Source organism: Electrophorus electricus, chromosome 10 (assembly GCF_013358815.1).
Source record: "Electrophorus electricus isolate fEleEle1 chromosome 10, fEleEle1.pri, whole genome shotgun sequence".
NCBI classification, from domain to species: Eukaryota; Metazoa; Chordata; class Actinopteri; order Gymnotiformes; family Gymnotidae; genus Electrophorus; species Electrophorus electricus.
The window spans coordinates 23,233,737-23,253,340 of NC_049544.1; the positions used below are offsets into that span (position 1 = coordinate 23,233,737).

Genomic DNA, 19,604 nt, shown 5'->3' on the forward strand with positions numbered 1-19,604 from the left:
CGCTGTGGCCTCGTGCTTGGATCGCTGTCCTGCTGAAAGGGGCAGCTGAAGTCCTTTAGCAGACTAAAGCAGGTGGTCTCACACCTCCGTCTTTTGAGCTGTCCACCCGTCCTTTAAGCTTCGACACCGCAGCCCTGCTGAAGACATGCACCCCCAGCACACGCGGGGTCCTCCCCTGCCCTGACCTCACCGTTGTGATGGGCCTCGCCCAGACAAGGGCAGCATTACATTAGTGCTATAAACTGTGTTTTGAAATGTGGCCAAAACCCTCCATTTTTGTCACATCTGTCCATAAAACCTTAATCCCCCATTTCAGCCGGGTCACTGGGGTGCTGTCTGCAGACTCCAGCCATACAGTGACGGGGCTTTCTTCAGTAATGACTTCCATCGCCTCCCCCAGCTGTCCACACCCAGACTCCATGCATACGGTTTGGTCCATTTCTCCCTCCCACACAAGTTATTTTTCTTTTTTTAAACACAACTGTTCACGTTTGTGTTAACATGTTTACATCCTTTTTGTGGGAATCTTTTTTAATACATCTACTTTTATCATTTAAGATCATCAAGGCACAGCCACACGAGGTAATATTTGTGCCCTCTTGAACTCTGAATACACTGTAAAACCATTAGCACTGTAATGCTCAGCACAGCACAGCACAGCGTTTCCTGTAATATGGGCCATGGATCCTAGAGCGAGGTGGGGATCTTCCCCATTACGGCTAGTACCCCACACGATGACATCAGCAGCCGTTCTCCCCGTAAATGGCAATGAGAAAGGTCCCTGGGGGGTTAAACCTCTTAAGGAAACACAGACACACAAGCTTTCAGGTTTTGTAAAGGACATTTATTTACATACAGACCTCAGTCAGTTATATACTACCTTTAAAGGTTCTTTTGAAACGGATGCAACAGTCTCCTCCGCCTATCGGCCCCAACACTTTAGTATTAAAGTGGCTTTAACACTTTATTTAGGCAACTGCCTGAACTTCTCCTTGTTTTAGTTCTGCTGTGGTGAAAATGACAAAGAACCCAGAGGCGAGTTAAACAGATGCCCGGTTAAACTAGCATGGCTCATCTGGCCTAGTACTCAATTCGTTCCATAATGTCTAATCTAGTCACTGCTGAAATATTTTGGCTAAAGACAACAGCAAGAGAAGAAATGTTTCAATTTGATGCATCTGGTCCATTCTTCTGACCAACAGGTGATCCAAATGGATCTGTTCTATGAGACATTAAAAAAAAAAAGGTCCTTGAAATCAAATTAAACCCTTTAACACAGACACCACAGGACTTGAGAAGTATTAGGGCTATAAACACTGTCAACCATACTCACAAACTGCCTCATCACGTTCACATTTATATTATTCACGTGTGAAAAATCAAATTTATACAGCGGTCACGACGGGATCGTGTCTTAAATCAGAGGCTCAGACATGTCTTTCTTGCCCGTGCAGACGAACTAAGAAGCACTGCCTGTCAGGCGAAAAGGGCTCATTTTACAGAATGACTGCCAACTGTCCTTTCACATATACGGTTCTATATTTAATAGCACATCAAGCAAAGCTGGACTTTTCAAAATGCAAAAATATCTAAAATGGTGATTGCAAACAATTAAAAAAAAAAAGTTTCATATATACACAGACCCCCCTGGAAAATTAGACAAAATACACAAATCAAGGTTATGAACCGAATGCAAGTATGTCAGCAACACCCAAAGCGCCAGGGCCCATGCCCCTCCCAGCCCAGGCCATAGCTCCTCCCACTTCCTCCCACCCTGGGTCTATGAGAGAAACTACTGACACCATGAGAGAAAAATCCCACTGAAACGGCAACATGGAACTGATCGTCTAGAATAAGGACACGGCACGGCGGTGCGGACCGGCGAGCTCCGGGAGCGGATCGTCTGTTGGAGGTAGCGCGCCTAACCAAGCCACCTCCCTGGAGGACTAACGGCTATTTAAAACAAACAAACAAACAAACAATTCTGATCAAGAGACCAAAGGCAAAGAAGCACTGGCATAAAAATCACACACAAATAGCATGACACGCAGGGCGTGTGTGTGCACAGAGATGTGCCTTCTTTAGCTTTGTGCAAGTGTGTCTTTGTACAGCATATGAGAGAGCGTGTGCGCAGAGATGTGCCTCCTTTAGCTTTGTGCAAGCATGTCTTTGTACAGCATGAGAGAGAGAGAGAGAGAGAGCGCGCGTGTGTGTGTTCGTGTGTGTGTTCACTTCTCCTGCAGCAGTGCAGGGATGTTGATGTTCCATCCGATGGCCTGGCGGTCAAAGCCGCAGGTGAACAGGTTACACGTCTGGTTTTCCTCATTCCAGGAAGAGCAGCACACCATTCGCCGATGGCCCTGGACACACACGCAGTTAGAAGATATCAAAAACCATTTTAAAGCTAAAATACCCCTGGACACAACACAAACGCACAGCAGCCATTACAGACATGTGCTGCCTTAAAGGTATAGGGGAGAGGAGGCTAGGGCAGAGGGTGTCGCTACCCACCTGTCTGTTACTACGGGGGAGGCGGGCCAGTCGTACCCCGGTCATGTCAAACAGCCTGACCTGCCTGTTGTCGTGTGGCAGAGCGATGATTCTTTGGTTGGCAGACACACTTATCCTACACATCAGGGAGAGACCAGGTTATACACACTTAGAACAACAGGTCACCAGTGAGGGACGAGGTCACACACGCACGCACACACACACAGGTCATCAGCAAGGGATGAAGTTACACACACAGAACGACCCAGGGCACAAAAGGTCACAAAAGTGGGCGACTAGCCTATCTGTTATTGATTATTATCTCCTCTAAAAAAAAATGTTCCTCACACTTTGGTAAGTTTGTTCCCACTGCTGTACGCCCGTTTCCCATAACATAACAGTGTCACCGTCCGCCAGCGTAAAGGACCGCATGTGCGTCCCTACGAGATGTGCAGCTTGCCACTGTCCACAGCACAGTGCACGTCCCCTGCTGGCCAACAAGGGAATAAAGCCAATTTCCATTTGGCAGAAACCCAGACACTAGCAGCGCCTGGCACAGCTGGGACTCAAACTTCCATCCTATCAGGAGCAGTGCAAAGACGCGCTATCAAATCTGGAAAGGACATTTTTGGGGGCACCATCTGAATATCCGAATACTGTTGAACTGTAAATAACGTCCAAAGCTTACACACAGGAACGGGAAGTCTGGTGTGGTTCAGAAACGCTGCAGTCATTGCTCCGCCCCCTTACCTGTTGACGGCCGAGTCGGTGCGTATGGTCGCTATGGGCGACCGCATGTTCTTCAGGTCCCACACCTTGACGGTGCGATCATCGCTGCCCGACACGACGTTGTCTCCCACCGTGAACACAGCCGATGTCACGGTGCTGTAAAAACAACAACAACAACGTGTTTATTTGGAGAGGTAGCTCCAGACCGTCACACTAAGAGAGCGCCTTCACCTGGATACAAAAAGGCCTGTTTCTAGAACAATCTAAATAGCTGTATTTGGGGGACAATCATTCTCTCCTTACTGTGATAATTGCGTCGATCTGCGTGTGTACGGATGCCCTTCCTGTTTCTCTACAGAGCAAACAAGTACTTAAGGGACATGCCCACAGCTCAGGTTACTGACTGTGCAGGTGGTGAGATACAGGACCAGTGAGAATGAGCAGACAAGAAATGTTCCAGCACACCGGAGCCCCCACAACCTCCCTAAACCTCAACCACGGTAATTTAATGGACCAGACACTTCTGAACTCAAGCATCGCTCACTACATCTTTCTGTCTCTTCTGATATTCCTGTTCTTGAAGAGGGGAAGGGGGTCGAAGAGGTTCTCTGTTGTGCACACTGATTAAGATTAGCGGGGACCGCGCTGGCTGGCCTGCTAGCTGCTGGCCTGGCTAATTTGAATTGACATGATATTAAGGTTTAATTAGGGCTAAATTCTGCAGTGTTAGAGGGTCCAGGAATGGCTGAGCTGCTGCTAATGGCAGTGCCTGGCTCGCGGTGTCGCGGCTCTCGTCGAAAGCGGAGCGTGGAAACACTTTCTGACATGGTGCCTCACCGCAGGAGAGCAGGGCCAGGGTGGGGGGCGGTAGCGGACAGATAAAAGCTCGATTAACATCCCATTAGAACTCGGACGATATTTCGAAAAAATGTTCCGTCACCCCTGGGGCCACAGACAAGCAAGGTCGAGACTCATTAGGAGAAGGAGTGTGTGTGTGTGTGTGTGTGTGTGGGTGGGGGGGGGGTTGTAGAGGGTCACAGCGGTAATAAAAAGATACAGAACGTGCTGATTGTACGAGCCTCAGCCAACAGTCCAGAATAGCTCACTTGAGCTCCTCCTCAGTTTCAGAACACAGGGCGTTGCCACGGCAACCTCACTGGTGTAAGGTGCGAGGACAAAAGGTCCATGCAGATTAGGAATATCATTTAAATAAGAATATGGGCTACATATTTCACTTGGATACAGCATTTGCCAAAAGGATGGCGTGACGGGTGGTGTGTGTGTGTGTGTGTGTGTGCGGGCGGTGTAGCAGGAGGCTTTGTGGTTGGTGAAGAGGGCTGTTTGCAGCTCACTGGTCACGTTGTGGGTTGTGTGCGCTGAAGGGAGTTGTGTTTAGTTTGTGGGTGAAGCACTGGGTGGTGTAGTGCATGGGTCCAATAAAGAATGTGGCGCACAGTATGTAGTTGGGTATAGAGTTGTGTGTAGCGTGCGGGTGGTGTAGTCGCGTGTAGCATTTTGGCAGCGTAGCTGCGTGTAGTTGTGCAGGTGGTGCCGTCACGTCTCTCGTGCAGGGCGCTAATAACACCTGATTAGGAGGCGATACGCACTGGTCCGAGCACACCGGACCGGCGTCCTTTTGAGTGTCACCACACTGTCAGACTACATTACCCATAATCACCTCTGGGCACACTGCATTCATTGACACTGATACACATGCAGCCACACTCCCCTTGCAGCTCCTATATCCGAACCAGTCCCTCAAGCTATCCGAGTGTGCCGTTTCCTCTGGGTGCATACGTGAAAGCGCGCGCACACACACACACACACACACACACACACACACACACACACACACACACACACACACACACACACACACACACACACACACACACACACACACACACACACACACACACACACACACACACACACACACACACACACGATGCAACAGAAGTGAAGCACAGCTGCTCCCAGTGAAGCCCCATCTGCTCTGACGCGCTTCCCCAGGCCTCCAGACGCACAGCCCTCTGCAAGCGAGCCGACACGTGGCACACGCAGCGCAAACTACACGCAAAACTTCCAAAGCCAGAGCTTTGTGCGGTGCATAACACAGAGAGGAGGGCTTGGAGCAAACAAAGAGGACGCAGAGGAACACGGCCACCTGTGACCGGACGCGTGTGCTAAACAGTGACAACTGTTCCAGATGAGAACACCAAGGCCAAGAAAACTTAAACAGAAATATGTAGATACTTGATATCTATAAACGGTGCTTAAAATTGCAAGGCAATTCTGTGGCTGAATATACAATCAGGAAGTGTGTAAGAGCGTGTGTGTGAGAATGTGAGCATGTGTGTATGAGAGAGAGAGAGAATGTGGTCTCAAGGAGGTCTTCAGCGAGTAACTAGTGCACAGAAGGGCTCATTCATCTTGTGGTCCCTGAGCAGTCAAGCATGAAGCCATGCTGACAGAGCTACTCCTACCCCTCACACACACACACACAGAACCTGAACAACTCTCCCTCTCACATACATACATGCATGCACACATGCATGCACGCACCTCCTTAAGAACGTGAATCAACACTACCTCTCTTCCTCTAGCACACACAAAACATCCACACTGTTACACAGCACTTCATCCACCAACAAAATGTCAGCATTCTTACACACAAATCTGCTTCTGCTCCCCTGTTCTTACACCCCCATCCTGGAAATCACATGACCCTCAACTCCATCAGCAGAAGCCGACATGCTACTGCAGACTACAGCTAACCGACACATTACCACGGCAACATGTCTCAAAAGCAAACCTGACACCCTGCTCAGAAAATCATATCCAAATATCACTTTGGGCCAGACAATACACTAAACGGTGAGTACTCTATATTTCAGTAGACAATGCACCCATTACGACATCGTCACTTACTACCAACACGATGTGTGATGTACACACTCGAGTCCAGCAGCCGCGATTTCATCACAGCATGCCGACTCCCAGCAGCGATGGTGAAATCACTCTTTCAACTCATTCACTCCCTACGCCCTAGCCCCCATTTCACTCCCTAGCCCCCATGCACGCCCTACGCCCGAGCCCCCATGCACGCCCTACGCCCGAGCCCCCATGCACGCCCTACGCCCGAGCCCCCATGCACGCCCTACGCCCGAGCCCCCATGCACGCCCTACGCCCGAGCCCCCATGCACGCCCTACGCCCGAGCCCCCATGCACGCCCTACACCCGAGCCCCCATGCACGCCCTACGCCCTGGATAAGCACTCATCATAAAAACAGCGAACCACAGGAGCAGACGGATCCACATTTGTGCGCAAGAAGCTAAAATGGAGTTTTTACTGGTCACCGAAACCAAATTACCCTGCACGAGGGATTACAAAATGTAGTGATGAGGACTGAGATTACCTAGCACGAGGGATTACAGAGTCAGGGACGAGTCAGATTACCTAGCACGAGGGATTACAGAGGCAGGGACGAGTCAGATTACCTAGCACGAGGGATTACAGAGTCAGGGACGAGTCAGATTACCTAGCACGAGGGATTACAGAGGCAGGGACGAGTCAGATTACCTAGCACGAGGGATTACAGAGTCAGGGACGAGTCAGATTACCTAGCACGAGGGATTACAGAGGCAGGGACGAGTCAGATTACCTAGTACGAGGGATTACAGAGGCAGCAATGATAAGGGAGCGGTTTGCTGCCATCAGCCTGAGTACTGCCACTAAATTACACAAGGCTCTGCCAAGCCTCTTCACTTCTCACTGGTGCGCATTAGGAGGAGGAAAGTGCGTTTGGGTTTAGGACTTTGCTATTTAGCATGTTAGAGGCTACAGTGCCACCTGGTGGCAATTAGTGAGACTGCAAGATAAGACCATGTCTAAAAGGGTTGATGGCATGGTTGGCAAGTATTGGTTATCATCATCAAAGACTGAAACCATGCTCATCGCTACAGTCATAAATTTAAGACAAACAGCTTGGCTTCTGATATTCTGTTAGCATACAGAGTGCAGAAAAGGATGGACAAACATCAGGCTTTAAAACAGTGGACACGCTTGCCATTCTTTTAGCCATATGACATTATTTTGCATTTACATTTAAAGACATACATTCCTGCTGGGAAGCCCAACGCATTACAAAAGACCACCACAAGATAGAACCTGCTGAAGGTTGTGGACCCTGCTGCCCTGGGACACCTACAGGTACGTTGTGGTCTAGCGGAGATACAGACACTCACTCGGTGTGACCCTGGAAGACGTTGACTGAGTGGATGGAGGGGTCTCTGAAGTCCCACAGCCGGAAGGTGGTGTCACGGGATGAGGTCACCACCAGCCGCTGGGTTGGGTGGGTGCAGCAGTGGGTCAGCTCCTGATCGTGACCTGTGCGCGCACGCACACACACACACACACACACACACACACCACTACTAGACAAGACATCAGTGTAGCACCCAAACCCTTTCTATTAAGTCAAAACGAGGGACATTGCAAGTTGTCTGGTTTTTTTTTGCCTTTTATTTTGCTTAAGAAAACCTTGGCTCAGAAAAAGATGTTACAGAAATAAAAACTGTTTTATTATTATTATTATTATTATTATTATTATTATTATTATTATTATTATTATTCAAATCAACTTCAATGTAGCTTCAGTACGCTGGTACCTGTGAGGGTGTGCACGAGTTCGGAGGTCTCGACGTCGTACAGGTTGGCAGCCCGGTCCCAGGACGCGGTGACCACCTGCTTCCCGCCGACCAGCCAGTCGGCAGCGATGACCACCCCCTGGTGGCTCTTGAGGGTAGTGCTGGCCACGCGCACGGTGGGGCACTCGCTCGGCCCATCTGCCTCCCCCTCGGCCTCGTCCTTGTCGGAGAAATCCACGTCGTCGTCCTGCGAGGCCTGCGGAGGCGGTCAGAGTCACCCACGCAGTCTCGGTCAGCTCACACACACGCACACTCGACAACGTGACTACAGCTATATTTACTGAGGGTCTATTGTTTAATGTGAGAGTGCGTTTATGTGACTGCATTAATGACTCGGCCAGGACCGGAAGGAGGAACGTCGGAGGATGGAGCTGACGGAAAGGTATGAGAAAGAAAAACAGACGGAGATGTAGGGAGGTCTACGTGGAACTCTGACTCTGAGGTGAGGCAGGACACTCACACTGGTGTCGGCCAGCGGCTGAGGCAGAGGCAGCTGCACCATGTAGCGCCAGATATGAGCCGTCTGGTCACCAGACGCTATCTCACACACACACACACACACACACACAATAACAAAGAGGACAGAGTGTGACAGTCATTGTAATAAAAGACAAAACCAAAAAATATTCAGTAAGCATAACGGTAGCCGTAGAATACTGCCGAAGAGGGACAAACGTGCAAAGACCTCATGTGAGAGAGAGAGAGCGAGCGAATGTAGAAATAAGACATGGGGTCAAGGGGCCCTACTTTTAGGATAATGACAGGAAAACGTGATTTCAGAGCATGTTCAGAAAGCTTCGACTAACACAAAGCAGGAGAGGCGCCCATTAAAAGCCCCGCACTGGCCTGGCACACCAACCTGTCAGGGCCATCTGCTCGGTGGGGTGGAACTTGATCGAGTTCACTGCAACAAGAAAAAGAAAATAAAACCTTCAGGAACTATTGGTCAATTGCAAAAATTTCAATGTTTTCAAATGAGTCAATGTTGCGTGAGCGCCGGGTTTGGAGGAAAGTACGACGGAGACAGACCTGCGCGTGCATGTGTGAGGGGGATTGGACCACAGCGAACAGGACATGTCCTACAGCAGCCCACACTCACCTGATCCAGCATGGCCCGCATACTTCAGAAGACACTTCCCTGTCTCGATGCTCCAAAGCATGGCGCAGTGGTCTATCGAAGGACACATCCACACACACACCGCTTGTTTGTTTTGTTCTGGCCTTTTATAGACGTTTCCCATTGTCATTCATGTGAGTGCTGAGCAGATCACGGATCTTAAACTGTTCTAGGGCACTAACCCCACCATTTCTTATTCGAAGACAATTTCAGCAAATGCACTGAATAAAAACAGTGTGTGAAGAGTTCAGTGAGCATTCATTTAGCCATACTCCACTTTGACTGTAATGTGAGACCCAAAGGCAACAGTACGTCATTAAGATAACATCCGCTACAGTTAACGGCGTTTGGCAGTGGGTGTGGGGCTGGTACCCGCCGAGGCGGTGCCCAGGACGAGTGGCTGCGTCCTGGTCACACTCAGGTCCCATAAGCCATCTCTGTGGCCCACGTACTCCTTCACCAGCTGGCAAACAGCCCGTGACGTGGTGGCTTTGAAACTGGATACGATCTGGGGGACGGATAGGATGAGAATGAGAGCATACCACGGAGACACACACACACACACACACACACACACACACACACACACACACACACACACACACACACACACACACACACGGAGCTAGAGGAAGCAGCGCAGAAGCTCAGAGGCGACTTAGCGAACCAAAACAAGGCTGTCAAAATGTCTCCTCGTCTAACACACACGCTATGCGTGCTCACACTAAAGCAGCGGATTCAGCATGCGTGTGTCTGCTCTGAGTTCAGACACACGCGGGCCTGTGGGAGGCGCTCACCTCCGTCTAGGACCAGGCCTCCGAGATCGGGTTTGCGAGCACTTAAATAAAAACAGGAAGGCAAACGGGAGGCAACACAAAACTAGAGCGCAAATATAACAAACCGCCCCCGTTCAGCACAGCCTGAGCTACACACACACACACACACACACACACACACACACACACACACACACACACACACACACACACACACACACTCAGCAGAGACTGCAGCCCACAAACACACACTCAGTCCATGTACATTATGTGAAACACAGAGTGAAAAGGCTTTTCGTGACGTGACTGCAGAGAGGCTGTACAAACAGTACGAAGATTAAAAATAGACCTGAACACTAAGTCCCGCATGAGGAGAGAGAAGCAGGTTTGATACTAAAGGACATTGATTCATAAAGTTTTCATTTAAAATATGACTCTTTTTAGGTAAATCTTGTCCCTAATATTTTGAGTCAAAGTTGGTTCAGCAGGGATTAGCAACAAACCTCATGATGACCCCCCCCCGATAGGGCGTGCCTGATTAGAGAGACGACCGATGCCAACTGCTGGGCCGTGCGGAGACGGCGGCATGGTCTAGCTGCCTTGGGCGAACCCAGATATTCAACCCCTCTCAGCGATGTCAAACGCACAGCTGGGGGCCACGGGACATCCCTCACTACACGACACGACACCCCACCATGTCATGCTTCAGAACGTAAGGTAGAATTCAAGGTCCTCCTCCACACGCCTACTCAAGACTGCTTGGCTGAAATGACATTACTACCAAGCTTTAGCACTCACATTTTTAATATTAAACATGAGTCCTCTGAGTAAGGAAATCATCATCATCGTAATAATAATCTGCTTTGATTGGCCTCATCCACCTACTCTCCGTGTTCATAATGTCTCAGTTAGGGAGCGAGTCCAAAAGCCGCACTGTGAGCTGGGCATGCTCAAACCAGGAGGTGCCATTAACACTGAATTAACATATCATTAGCATATCATTGGCATATTTTTGGCATCTATACTGGTTTCGGATCTCTAGGAGCTGGTTAAGGGACTGGTACATCAATGACATCAAACAGGTCCTAGTCTTTCTGCCGCTCTTTACAGTCCATGTGGAACGCGGCAACACCGTCAGAGGCTGGCGTCGACCTCGGACGTGCACACAGAGGAGGAGAGCACGTCCCCTTACCGCCCTTTGGTGGGAAGCCAGATTAACTCTAATCTCAATGTGAGTCGCAGTTACAGATGACTAATCTCAAATTTAGAATCGTACAAAATGGTTTCGGTTTGGTCCAGAGCTTATTAAGCACCTATTTAAACTCATTAGCGATGGACTGGAGGAAACAGTGATGGCACCTTCGACATGGACCGCTCAAGAGGCAATGAAAACACCAGATGATTTTCGTTTGGTAAAAGAAAATCATATTTTTGCAAGGTGCATGTCATTGAAAACGTCCTTTTTCTAGAAAAGAGGGATGCCACGACACAGAACTATTCAACAGGGGGTCTCAGACTTGTGGTCAGCGGGTAAGAACGAAGACCTGTTTGCTCGTGGGCTTGGGACAGAATACAGGAGGCCCTGTCTGAACCGTAGACTGAAAAGTAACTTCTGTCCAACTCATTAGCAACTATACCAGGTGACTCAATTCTTAATATTATTAAGAATAATCTTTACTCGCCCACAATTGACAGTGTCTACAAGAGAGAAGGCAATGGAAAAATCCAGCGGGGACACTGTGAATTAGTTCTGTATGACGATTTAGAAGCACAGCAGTCCAGCGAGCCACTAACCCTCCCAACCCCTTGATGGAACAGTTCATGCATTCTGGCATACAGAGGAGGAGAAGTTAAGGAAATTACCCATGAATCTCCACCCCACAATTCCCAGTTCCCCACATTGAAGTTGCGAGGTCCGCCTACTTTGCCGTGGAAAGAATTTGAACGCTACAGTCAGTGAGAGCGGGAGAAGAGAAGAGTTTGAGTCCACTGGAACCACAGGCAGGGTATAAAATCTCTCGACGCAGTGGGACACTGATACCACAGCTAACTATGGGATGCTATTTTTATATACAGTGGAAAAAAAACGTGTTATAAAAAAGCAATCCCTCCGAAATGACAGCTCAGTCAAAAGCGCAACAGTCCCACGACATATTGCTTCTGCCATTTTTTACATTTTTTTTTTAAACAAACGTAGAATAACTGCCATACATAACTGTTTACTTTTCTGGTGTTACGTAACAGCGTTAAAACACACGTTACCAAAGCCAAAGTGCTCTGAGCTAAAGCTACCAGTGCAAAGCCTGGAAGGGTGGCGAAACACTGCCGCATCTGTGCGCCTGCGCCGTGGTTAGCGCACCGGGAGCGTGTCGCCATCAAACTGCCCTCCATTTGCATTGTGTTGAGGTTCAAAACGTTTACTCTGTTCTTTCTCATGAACAGGCAATTGCCTGCTGCAATTGCTCATACACTACACACAGGAACAGATTATGGCTCAGGTATTTACCTTTACGACATTTAGCTGACACCTTTATCCAAAGCGACTTACAATTATGACTTGAGCAGTCAAGGGTTAAGGGTCATGCTCAGGGACCCAGAAGTGGCAACCTGGTGGTGGAGGAGCATGAACCAGCAACCTTCTGAACACTAGTACCTTAACCACCGAGTCACCATCTTAATTGTTCTTCACTCTGCTTCAACCGTGTTTCTTTGCGTTCACCCTTCGCCGTCACAACACAGGTAGCCAACAGGCAGAGCCCAGACAGATCGGCACATTGGGACTGTACCGAACACCACTCGGGTGCCGTGATATGACACTGTTTGGCACATAAAGATGTGGTTTACGTCCTCGCACTGATCCAGCTGTGTACAAATGAGATTTGTTTCCCAGCTAAGGACCAAGCTAATCTGTCAGATGAAGTGGCAAGCAGACAGTTAGTATAGGACTCAGAGCCAGCACACAGAGATTAGCATTGTTAGCCCACTGTAGCTACAACAGCTCCGTCAGGGGTCCCTGTACCTTGCTGGTGGAAGCTTTGTAAGTGGTCTTCAGTTTCTGGGACAGCTGGCTTGTGCTGTGACTGGCTATGTACACAAGACAAACAACGACAATCAATTAGGGACAAAATAGGCGTTAGCTCATGATATTATAGGTAGACACACACGATTACACTTTGTAAACTATTCTCTTGAAAAGGGCCAATAAAATTAAGCATTTTAAGTACATGCCAACAGAAAATGCTCCATTACCTCAGAGTTAAATTTTGCTAAAACCTGTAGTCTGACATCTATCTGAAACCCTCTGAGGCCCAATACCCAGACCTACCCCCAAACCTTGCCGAAGCATACCCCCAAACCAGGCCTAGTTCTACCACATTGTCAGTCTTCAGTGTACATTAGCCACCATACCTTTAGTCTTCAGGGCTCCTTTGCCCAGATCCCCTCCATCGACGGTCTGGCCTTCACCTGCCAAACGTTCATTCAGAGACTCGATTTCTCTCCTCACTGCACAGTCAGAATGGGAGCCATTACTATCAGGTTAAGACCCCACTAAGCAGACCAGGGTGTTGGACAGAACTCTGATTTAAAAAAACAACACCTCTGCATTCACGCTTTGGTCTCCTTAAGTTCACAATCAAAGAGCAACTTTACCATGGCCTTAAAACCAGAGCCAATTTAAAAAAGATCAACAGTGAGCTCAGTGTGGAGCTATAAATCCTGGCAGTGAACCAGACCTGAGCGAGGTTTGCACTCAGGGAAACGCTAAAGCGTGTACACGCACGTGCGACACACAAACGCGGATGTTCTCAGGTTTCAGATCAAGGCCGTTTAACAAACACACGTTCAGTTGCATCTCCAACTCCAGATTTTCTTTAACTTACGTTCAAGGTTTTCAAGGTAGAGATTCTCAAACTCGCGTTCGATCTGTCCAAACAAATCCAGCAAGTTGCTCCTCAGAGGCATGGGCAACCTGGAGTCCTGCAGGAAGGGAAAGAGAAGACCTCAGCCACCACAAACCCACCCTACCCTCACATAGCACACAGACCTCCACCCACAAACCCACTCCACCTTCACAGAGCACAGACCTTAGCACCCAAACCCACTCCACCTGCACAGAGCAGGCCACCACCCACAAACCCACCCCACCCTCACAGAACAGAGACCTCAGCCACCACAAACCCACTCCACCTTCAAAGAGCACAGACCTTAGCCCACAAACCCACTCCACCATTACACCGCCTGTATAGTGTAGCCTGTACGCCCGTACGGTGAAGCCTGTATTCCTGTACATTTTGCATGTTTACTATAAAATAGCAGTAAGCATTAAGGCTTCCTTCCTTCTTTAAATAAACCTGCTACAAGAGTTAAGAAATGACTGTACTGCCTGCTCTTACCCAACATTAAACATTCCTGTTTGGTAAGTGTATAACAGCACGTGGCTCTGCTTTAAGCTTCAAGTAAGTGATCTACTACATGCAGACTTGGCTGAAAGGATGCACGATCACGTTAGTAATTTGAACACAGAAAAAGAACAACCAGAACTTTCTCAGGGCTTGGTGAGTCTCCACCCCAGCAGCAACCAACCTACCTAAAATTCCGGAGAGCGAGCAGTGTCCAGAGACGCGATATCAGCACGCTGAAAACTAGCCATGTGAAAGGCATGTAGTGGGAACATGCTACGGGGCTTCTGCTTACACAGTCTCTCATAGTAAAACCAGTTCGGAGGAGGAGAAAGAACTCTGCAGGTCAAACACGCACACAAACACGTGCTCACGCACTCGCTAGAGAGAGCAAAGAACGCGCAACAACACAAAAACTAAACACCCTTCACTGCCATATGCACACAATAACTCTGACTCACGCGCACACACTAAGAGGAATAAAGTTAAATAAATAAATAAATAAAATACATTAGCAAACAATGAGCAGCCCCCTACTGCCATAAAGCTGCTCGATCCTAAAAAACAGAGGTCACCATGGCAACTGCATATAATGGCAGCGGTGCGAGAAGGAAAGGAGGTGTAACATAATCCCCACGAACAGCTTACAAATGGGTCTGTCAATCAACCGCGAGCCAACATGTCGTCCAGAGAGCCAGCCAACGGAACAGTCCACCCACCCCAGCACTAAAGCGCGCCCTTCATTAAAACTTGATGAGACGTTCCAACAACGACGCTCTGGCAGATATGGACGTACTGCACTAATGAGAGGGATTATCAAACAGAAAAGGCAGCAACACTCCACAGGGGTCAGAACAGCAACAACAACAATAATTTAAAAACTTTAAACCCTCAACTTTTCTGCACAAAGGTGACAGCTACAAAAACCACAGGGCTTGATAGTCAGACTGGTTGTGACTTTGAGACAGATTTCTAAAGCCAGAACTGCACAAGCTGAAATGTTTACCATAGCATGTTTAATGGCTCTTTTATTGGTGTAGCAGCCTGTGTTTGCGTAGGGAATGTCCTCTGATAACACCAGGTTCAGCTGTCAAGGCATCTGGAGCTCAGAACTCAGGAATGGACCTCCATTGACAGAGGAAGTACTTATTAACAAAAAACGCTAACTGTAGCTCTGCGATGGGGTTTGCCTCTGGGTAGAGAGACTGTGACTGTTGAGAGCTGAGCTCTTGAAGGAAAGATCCTGGCTGTAATTTCTGATCCACCAACACAAGGAGGTGTTGGCTGGTCGCAGGTGTGCCTTTCTGGGGTTTCTCTGACATTTCAGCCAAGCCCCAGCTGGAAAAGACACCACGAGCTATATCACACCTCAGAAGACCAAAACTGCCCTATGCCGATTGCCACCCGGGGAAAAAAACTACATGGCAAACAAGGGCTTGTGAGCAAAACAGAAAGTGACTTTAGCCACTTCGGCTGTGACATATTCAGATATAATTATCCTATGACATCATCAGATAACATACATGAGCGTGCGCTGCAGCAAAAATAGCAGTCCTCACCAGCGCAGCAAGTCAATGCACCGTGTTCTCACTTAAAGAAACGACACACTCAAGATTTTCTCTCTCTCACACACACACACCTCTGCACTGTAAAAGTGCATGAGCGCGAATCCCTTAGATTCTCACTCTCTCATACACAAACATTTCTATGCACTGAAAAATGAATATCAATGTATCATAGCAAGAGATGAGAGACAAATCTGAGTAAGACAGCGAGAGAGCGAGAGAGAGAGCGAGAGAGAGAAGGCCCGAGCAGATGCCTACTCGCCTGTCCCTCCAGCATGTCTCTGTGGCCAGCCGGACGCTCTTGTTCCGTGCTGTTCGTCCTCCGGATGGAGAGGCTGTGTGACTTGCGCTTCTGCTTGGCTTGACGGGCAGCTACGCTATTTCCGCTCTCAACAGGCATCACGTCCCTCAGTGACGTCCCACTGTGCTCGTCCCACCTGGAACTGAGGAAGTGCACAGGAGGGGTTGGCCACGCCTACTACTGCAGAAAACGCGCTCTTCTCCCGGAGGAAAGAACACCCCTGTGCTTCTAAATTGGAGTAGTATAGCAATAAAATCGTTTGGCTATGTAATGCAGCCAATGGAGCATATTACACTGCAGTCTTCAGAATAGGAGCAGGTGCATTTCATCACTAACAGCCACAAGTTTAACCAAGTTTGCACAAGCCTGTTATCATACATAAGGACATAATTTTGCAGAAAGAAGGTTACTGCTGAGAGTCTGAGGTTAAACCTGATAGTGACAACTAGCCACACAATATAGTCACAGGGGAAGTGCCCCCAAACAATTCATATTAGATTCCTCACTAATAATGGAAAACTAGCGGGTTAAATGTAGGCTCAAGCATTCATGAAACGTTTATATTATAAAATGACAGTGAATAGACTGCATGCAAAAATAAAAAAAAATAAAAATACCAGGACAATGAGGCGCAGCGAACGATAAAGAAAGCAGACACATCCTCAGGACGATCGTGTAAAGGCGTACGTGGATCTCAACACGATGCAGAAAAGAATGACCCGAGCATCTAAAGAGACGAATGAACAAATGAGAAAGTAAATGCTGTCGACACAAGTTGTTAGGCAGCATTTCCAAACACACACACACAGATCAAAGCTCAAACACACGGCAGGGACACGGCTCAAAAGAACGCCATACAAGTGGCGAGAGATGAGCTGGGTTATGACATTAGTACGCTGTGCCTCAGTTGTGACCGAGCTGGCCAACGTTGAGTTAATGAGACATTTCTTATTTAATAGTTCATTCAGGTGCAGGGCCCCAGAGCCCAGAGAAAGAGAGTCAAAACAGTCATTTTCTACCTTATAGGCATCACAGGTTTCCTGGTTTTAATAAGCCAGGGTTAGCTAGCGGTGTGTGTGTGTGGCTAGGAGCCGTTGGTTAAAATAGCTAGCCAACGCTAGGTAACCTGCGATTTGACAGTCATGTCTACATCGCCCACTCAAAACACACGGAGGGAAAGTTTTCATCCTGTCTGCCTTACGATGAGACCAAGGTCAGGTAGCACGGCACGGCTAACCTAGGTTATGTTTATTCAGCCCGGACAGATAACTAACCTGGCTAACCTAGCTTATGTTTACTTAGCCCGGGTAGATAACTAACCTAGCTTATTAGCTAACCTAGGTTATGTTTATTTAGCCCAGGTAGATAACTAATCTAGCTAACCTAGGTTATGTTTATTTAGCCCGGACAGATAACTAACCTAGCTTATTAGCTAACCTAGGTTATGTTTATTTAGCCCAGGTAGATAACTAACCTAGGTTATGATTATTTAGCCCGGGCAGATAACTAACCTGGCTAACTGGCTAACCTATCTTATGATTATTTAGCCCGGGCAGATAACTAACCTGGCTAACTGGCTAACCTAGGTTATGATTATTCAGCCCGGGCAGATAACTAACCTGGCTAACTGGCTAACCTAGGTTATGTTTATTCAGCCCGGACAGATAACTAACCTGGCTAACTGGCTAACCTAGGTTATGTTTATTCAGCCCGGACAGATAACTAACCTGGCTAACTGGCTAACCTAGGTTATGTTTATTCAGCCCGGACAGATAACTAACCTGGCTAACTGGCTAACCTAGGTTATGTTTATTCAGCCCGGACAGATAACTAACCTGGCTAACTGGCTAACCTAGGTTATGTTTATTCAGCCCGGACAGATAACTAACCTATCTTATTAGCTAACCTAGATTATGTTTATGTTTATTTAGCCCAGGTAGATAACTAACCTAGGTTGTTTATTCAGCCTGGGCAGATAACTAACCTAGCTAACTGGCTAACCTAGGTTATGTTTATTCAGCCCGGACAGATAACTAACCTAGTTAATTGGCTAACCTAGGTTATGATTATTTAGCCCGGGCAGATAATTAACCTAGCTATTTAGCTAACCTACGTTATGTTTATTTAGCCCGGTCTGTCTACCAGGTGGGGACTGGCCTGGCAGGTTAAGTTAGCCACCTAGCCAATTTAGCTAACCTAGCGTTAGCGAGCCTAGCTAACCATCCTATCATATAAAAACAACTCGCCAACGCCAGGCAGCCGGTTCAGTTCAAATACTTACATTTTAAGAATCAAGATTGATGTTTTTCATTCGCTGAGTACGTGATGGCGCGTCAATACAGCGATCAGCATCTTCCAGACGGTTTGGTACAACACTGTAATCTCCCAAAATGACCCCAATGTCGGCTGAACGACACAACTAGCTTGAAGCTCCTAGGCTCCTACGTGAAGTCCGACACGATAAGACTCATAAGCGTGATGCTTGTCTTTAGAATAAAAGTCTACTTCCTGCCTGCAAGTGTTATGCAACACCTAATCATACTATTGTCAAAGGTGTTCTGCAATTCAAGGGCGATTTTTGGAAATGTTAAAAAGGGAATTTTGCTTAATTTAATATTTGTATTGCCCTACTAGAGAGCGATTTTATCATGGTGTAAAACTCAGTTAACAATAATAAGAATCACTGATAATATAAATATGAAAGCCTTTTCATCAGTGATGTAAAATCCTGAAATGACGATAAGGTGGCTATAATGTTCGAAAACGAGGCAATGGGTCGGGTGTATAGGGGTGTTAATCTAATCTAAGAATGTCGACGGACCGAATACTAAATAAGAAAAATCTAGCTAACATGTCATTCACTGCCGTCCCACACCCCAAACAACAAATTCTTTCTTTTCTAGAATGCAGTGTGCATGCTTAATGAAAACAGTAAAAAATGAGAAATGAGCAAATGATGATGCCCCTTGTGTTGCATTTAAGACAAGTCTGACCTGATATTAAGAAATGGAAGGAAACAAATACTTATGTCACGTACTAGAATAAATATTCACTATCTTAATATTCATTAACATTTCTTAACATTCCAAACTTGAAGTGCTATGCAGTGTAAATAGATTAATATTTTAAGCACAATCAATGCAGTAAAAAAAAAAAAAAAAAAAAAAAAAACAACTTTACCTTTTATTGAACTCTTAAACTGATTTCAGAGAAGCGAATTCTGGGACCTGTTTTGACCTTCAGTTGCAGCTGAGAACTGTATAATCGTAATATTTACTTCGGTCTTTTTCAGTAATTAAAACGCCCTAAAAGACATTTTGAATACCACATAAAAAAGCGGTATAATGGAATATCTCTAGACCTTTTAAACTTGTTACTGCATATGAACAGGGGCAGCTGCTTTTTTTTTTTTTGTTGCTTTTTTTAACCAATACATCGACAGTACAGAGTGTGCGTCAAACGTAGGCGGAGACGAGTCTTTTCTTTGAGGACGTTTCTTTTTAAGCGTTGCTAAA

General features: G+C 47.2%; 1 protein-coding gene across 5 annotated transcripts; it reads right to left on the minus strand.

The window, feature by feature from the left end:
• Positions 1–822: 822 nt before the first annotated feature.
• On the minus strand, positions 823–19,369 carry wdr37 (WD repeat domain 37). 5 transcript variants are annotated; one of them, XM_027021918.2, is made up of 17 exons: positions 19,270–19,369; positions 18,371–18,530; positions 16,707–16,816; positions 16,051–16,231; positions 13,705–13,801; positions 13,232–13,327; positions 12,843–12,907; positions 11,687–11,770; positions 9,420–9,555; positions 9,030–9,101; positions 8,790–8,834; positions 8,391–8,467; positions 7,892–8,126; positions 7,469–7,610; positions 3,241–3,375; positions 2,512–2,626; positions 823–2,360 (listed from the first exon to the last, which is right to left on the minus strand). In XM_027021918.2, the coding sequence occupies exons 4-17, from the start codon at positions 16,186–16,188 to the stop codon at positions 2,229–2,231; spliced, it is 1,569 nt and encodes a 522-aa protein (XP_026877719.1). In that variant the 5' UTR covers positions 16,189–16,231; positions 16,707–16,816; positions 18,371–18,530; positions 19,270–19,369; the 3' UTR covers positions 823–2,228. The 5 variants fall into 5 exon arrangements, with proteins under 5 accessions (XP_026877719.1, XP_026877720.1, XP_026877722.1 ...); XM_027021919.2 differs by lacking the exon at positions 16,707–16,816; XM_027021921.2 differs by lacking the exon at positions 11,687–11,770.
• Between the last annotated feature and the right edge of the window lie 235 nt (positions 19,370–19,604).

What these genes read in the sequence shown, in the direction of transcription:
- wdr37 (XM_027021919.2), bottom strand. Translation starts at nt 16,188, where the DNA reads ATGCCTGTTGAGAGCGGAAATAGCGTAGCTGCCCGTCAAGCCAAGCAG. An exon ending in TGTGGGGTGGAGATTCATGG is followed by an intron (nt 9,556 to 11,686) that starts GTAATTTCCTTA and finishes TCCGTCCCCCAG; the next exon opens with ATCGTATCCAGTTTCAAAGC. An exon ending in CGAGCAGATGGCCCTGACAG is followed by an intron (nt 8,468 to 8,789) that starts GTTGGTGTGCCA and finishes TGTGTGAGATAG; the next exon opens with CGTCTGGTGACCAGACGGCT.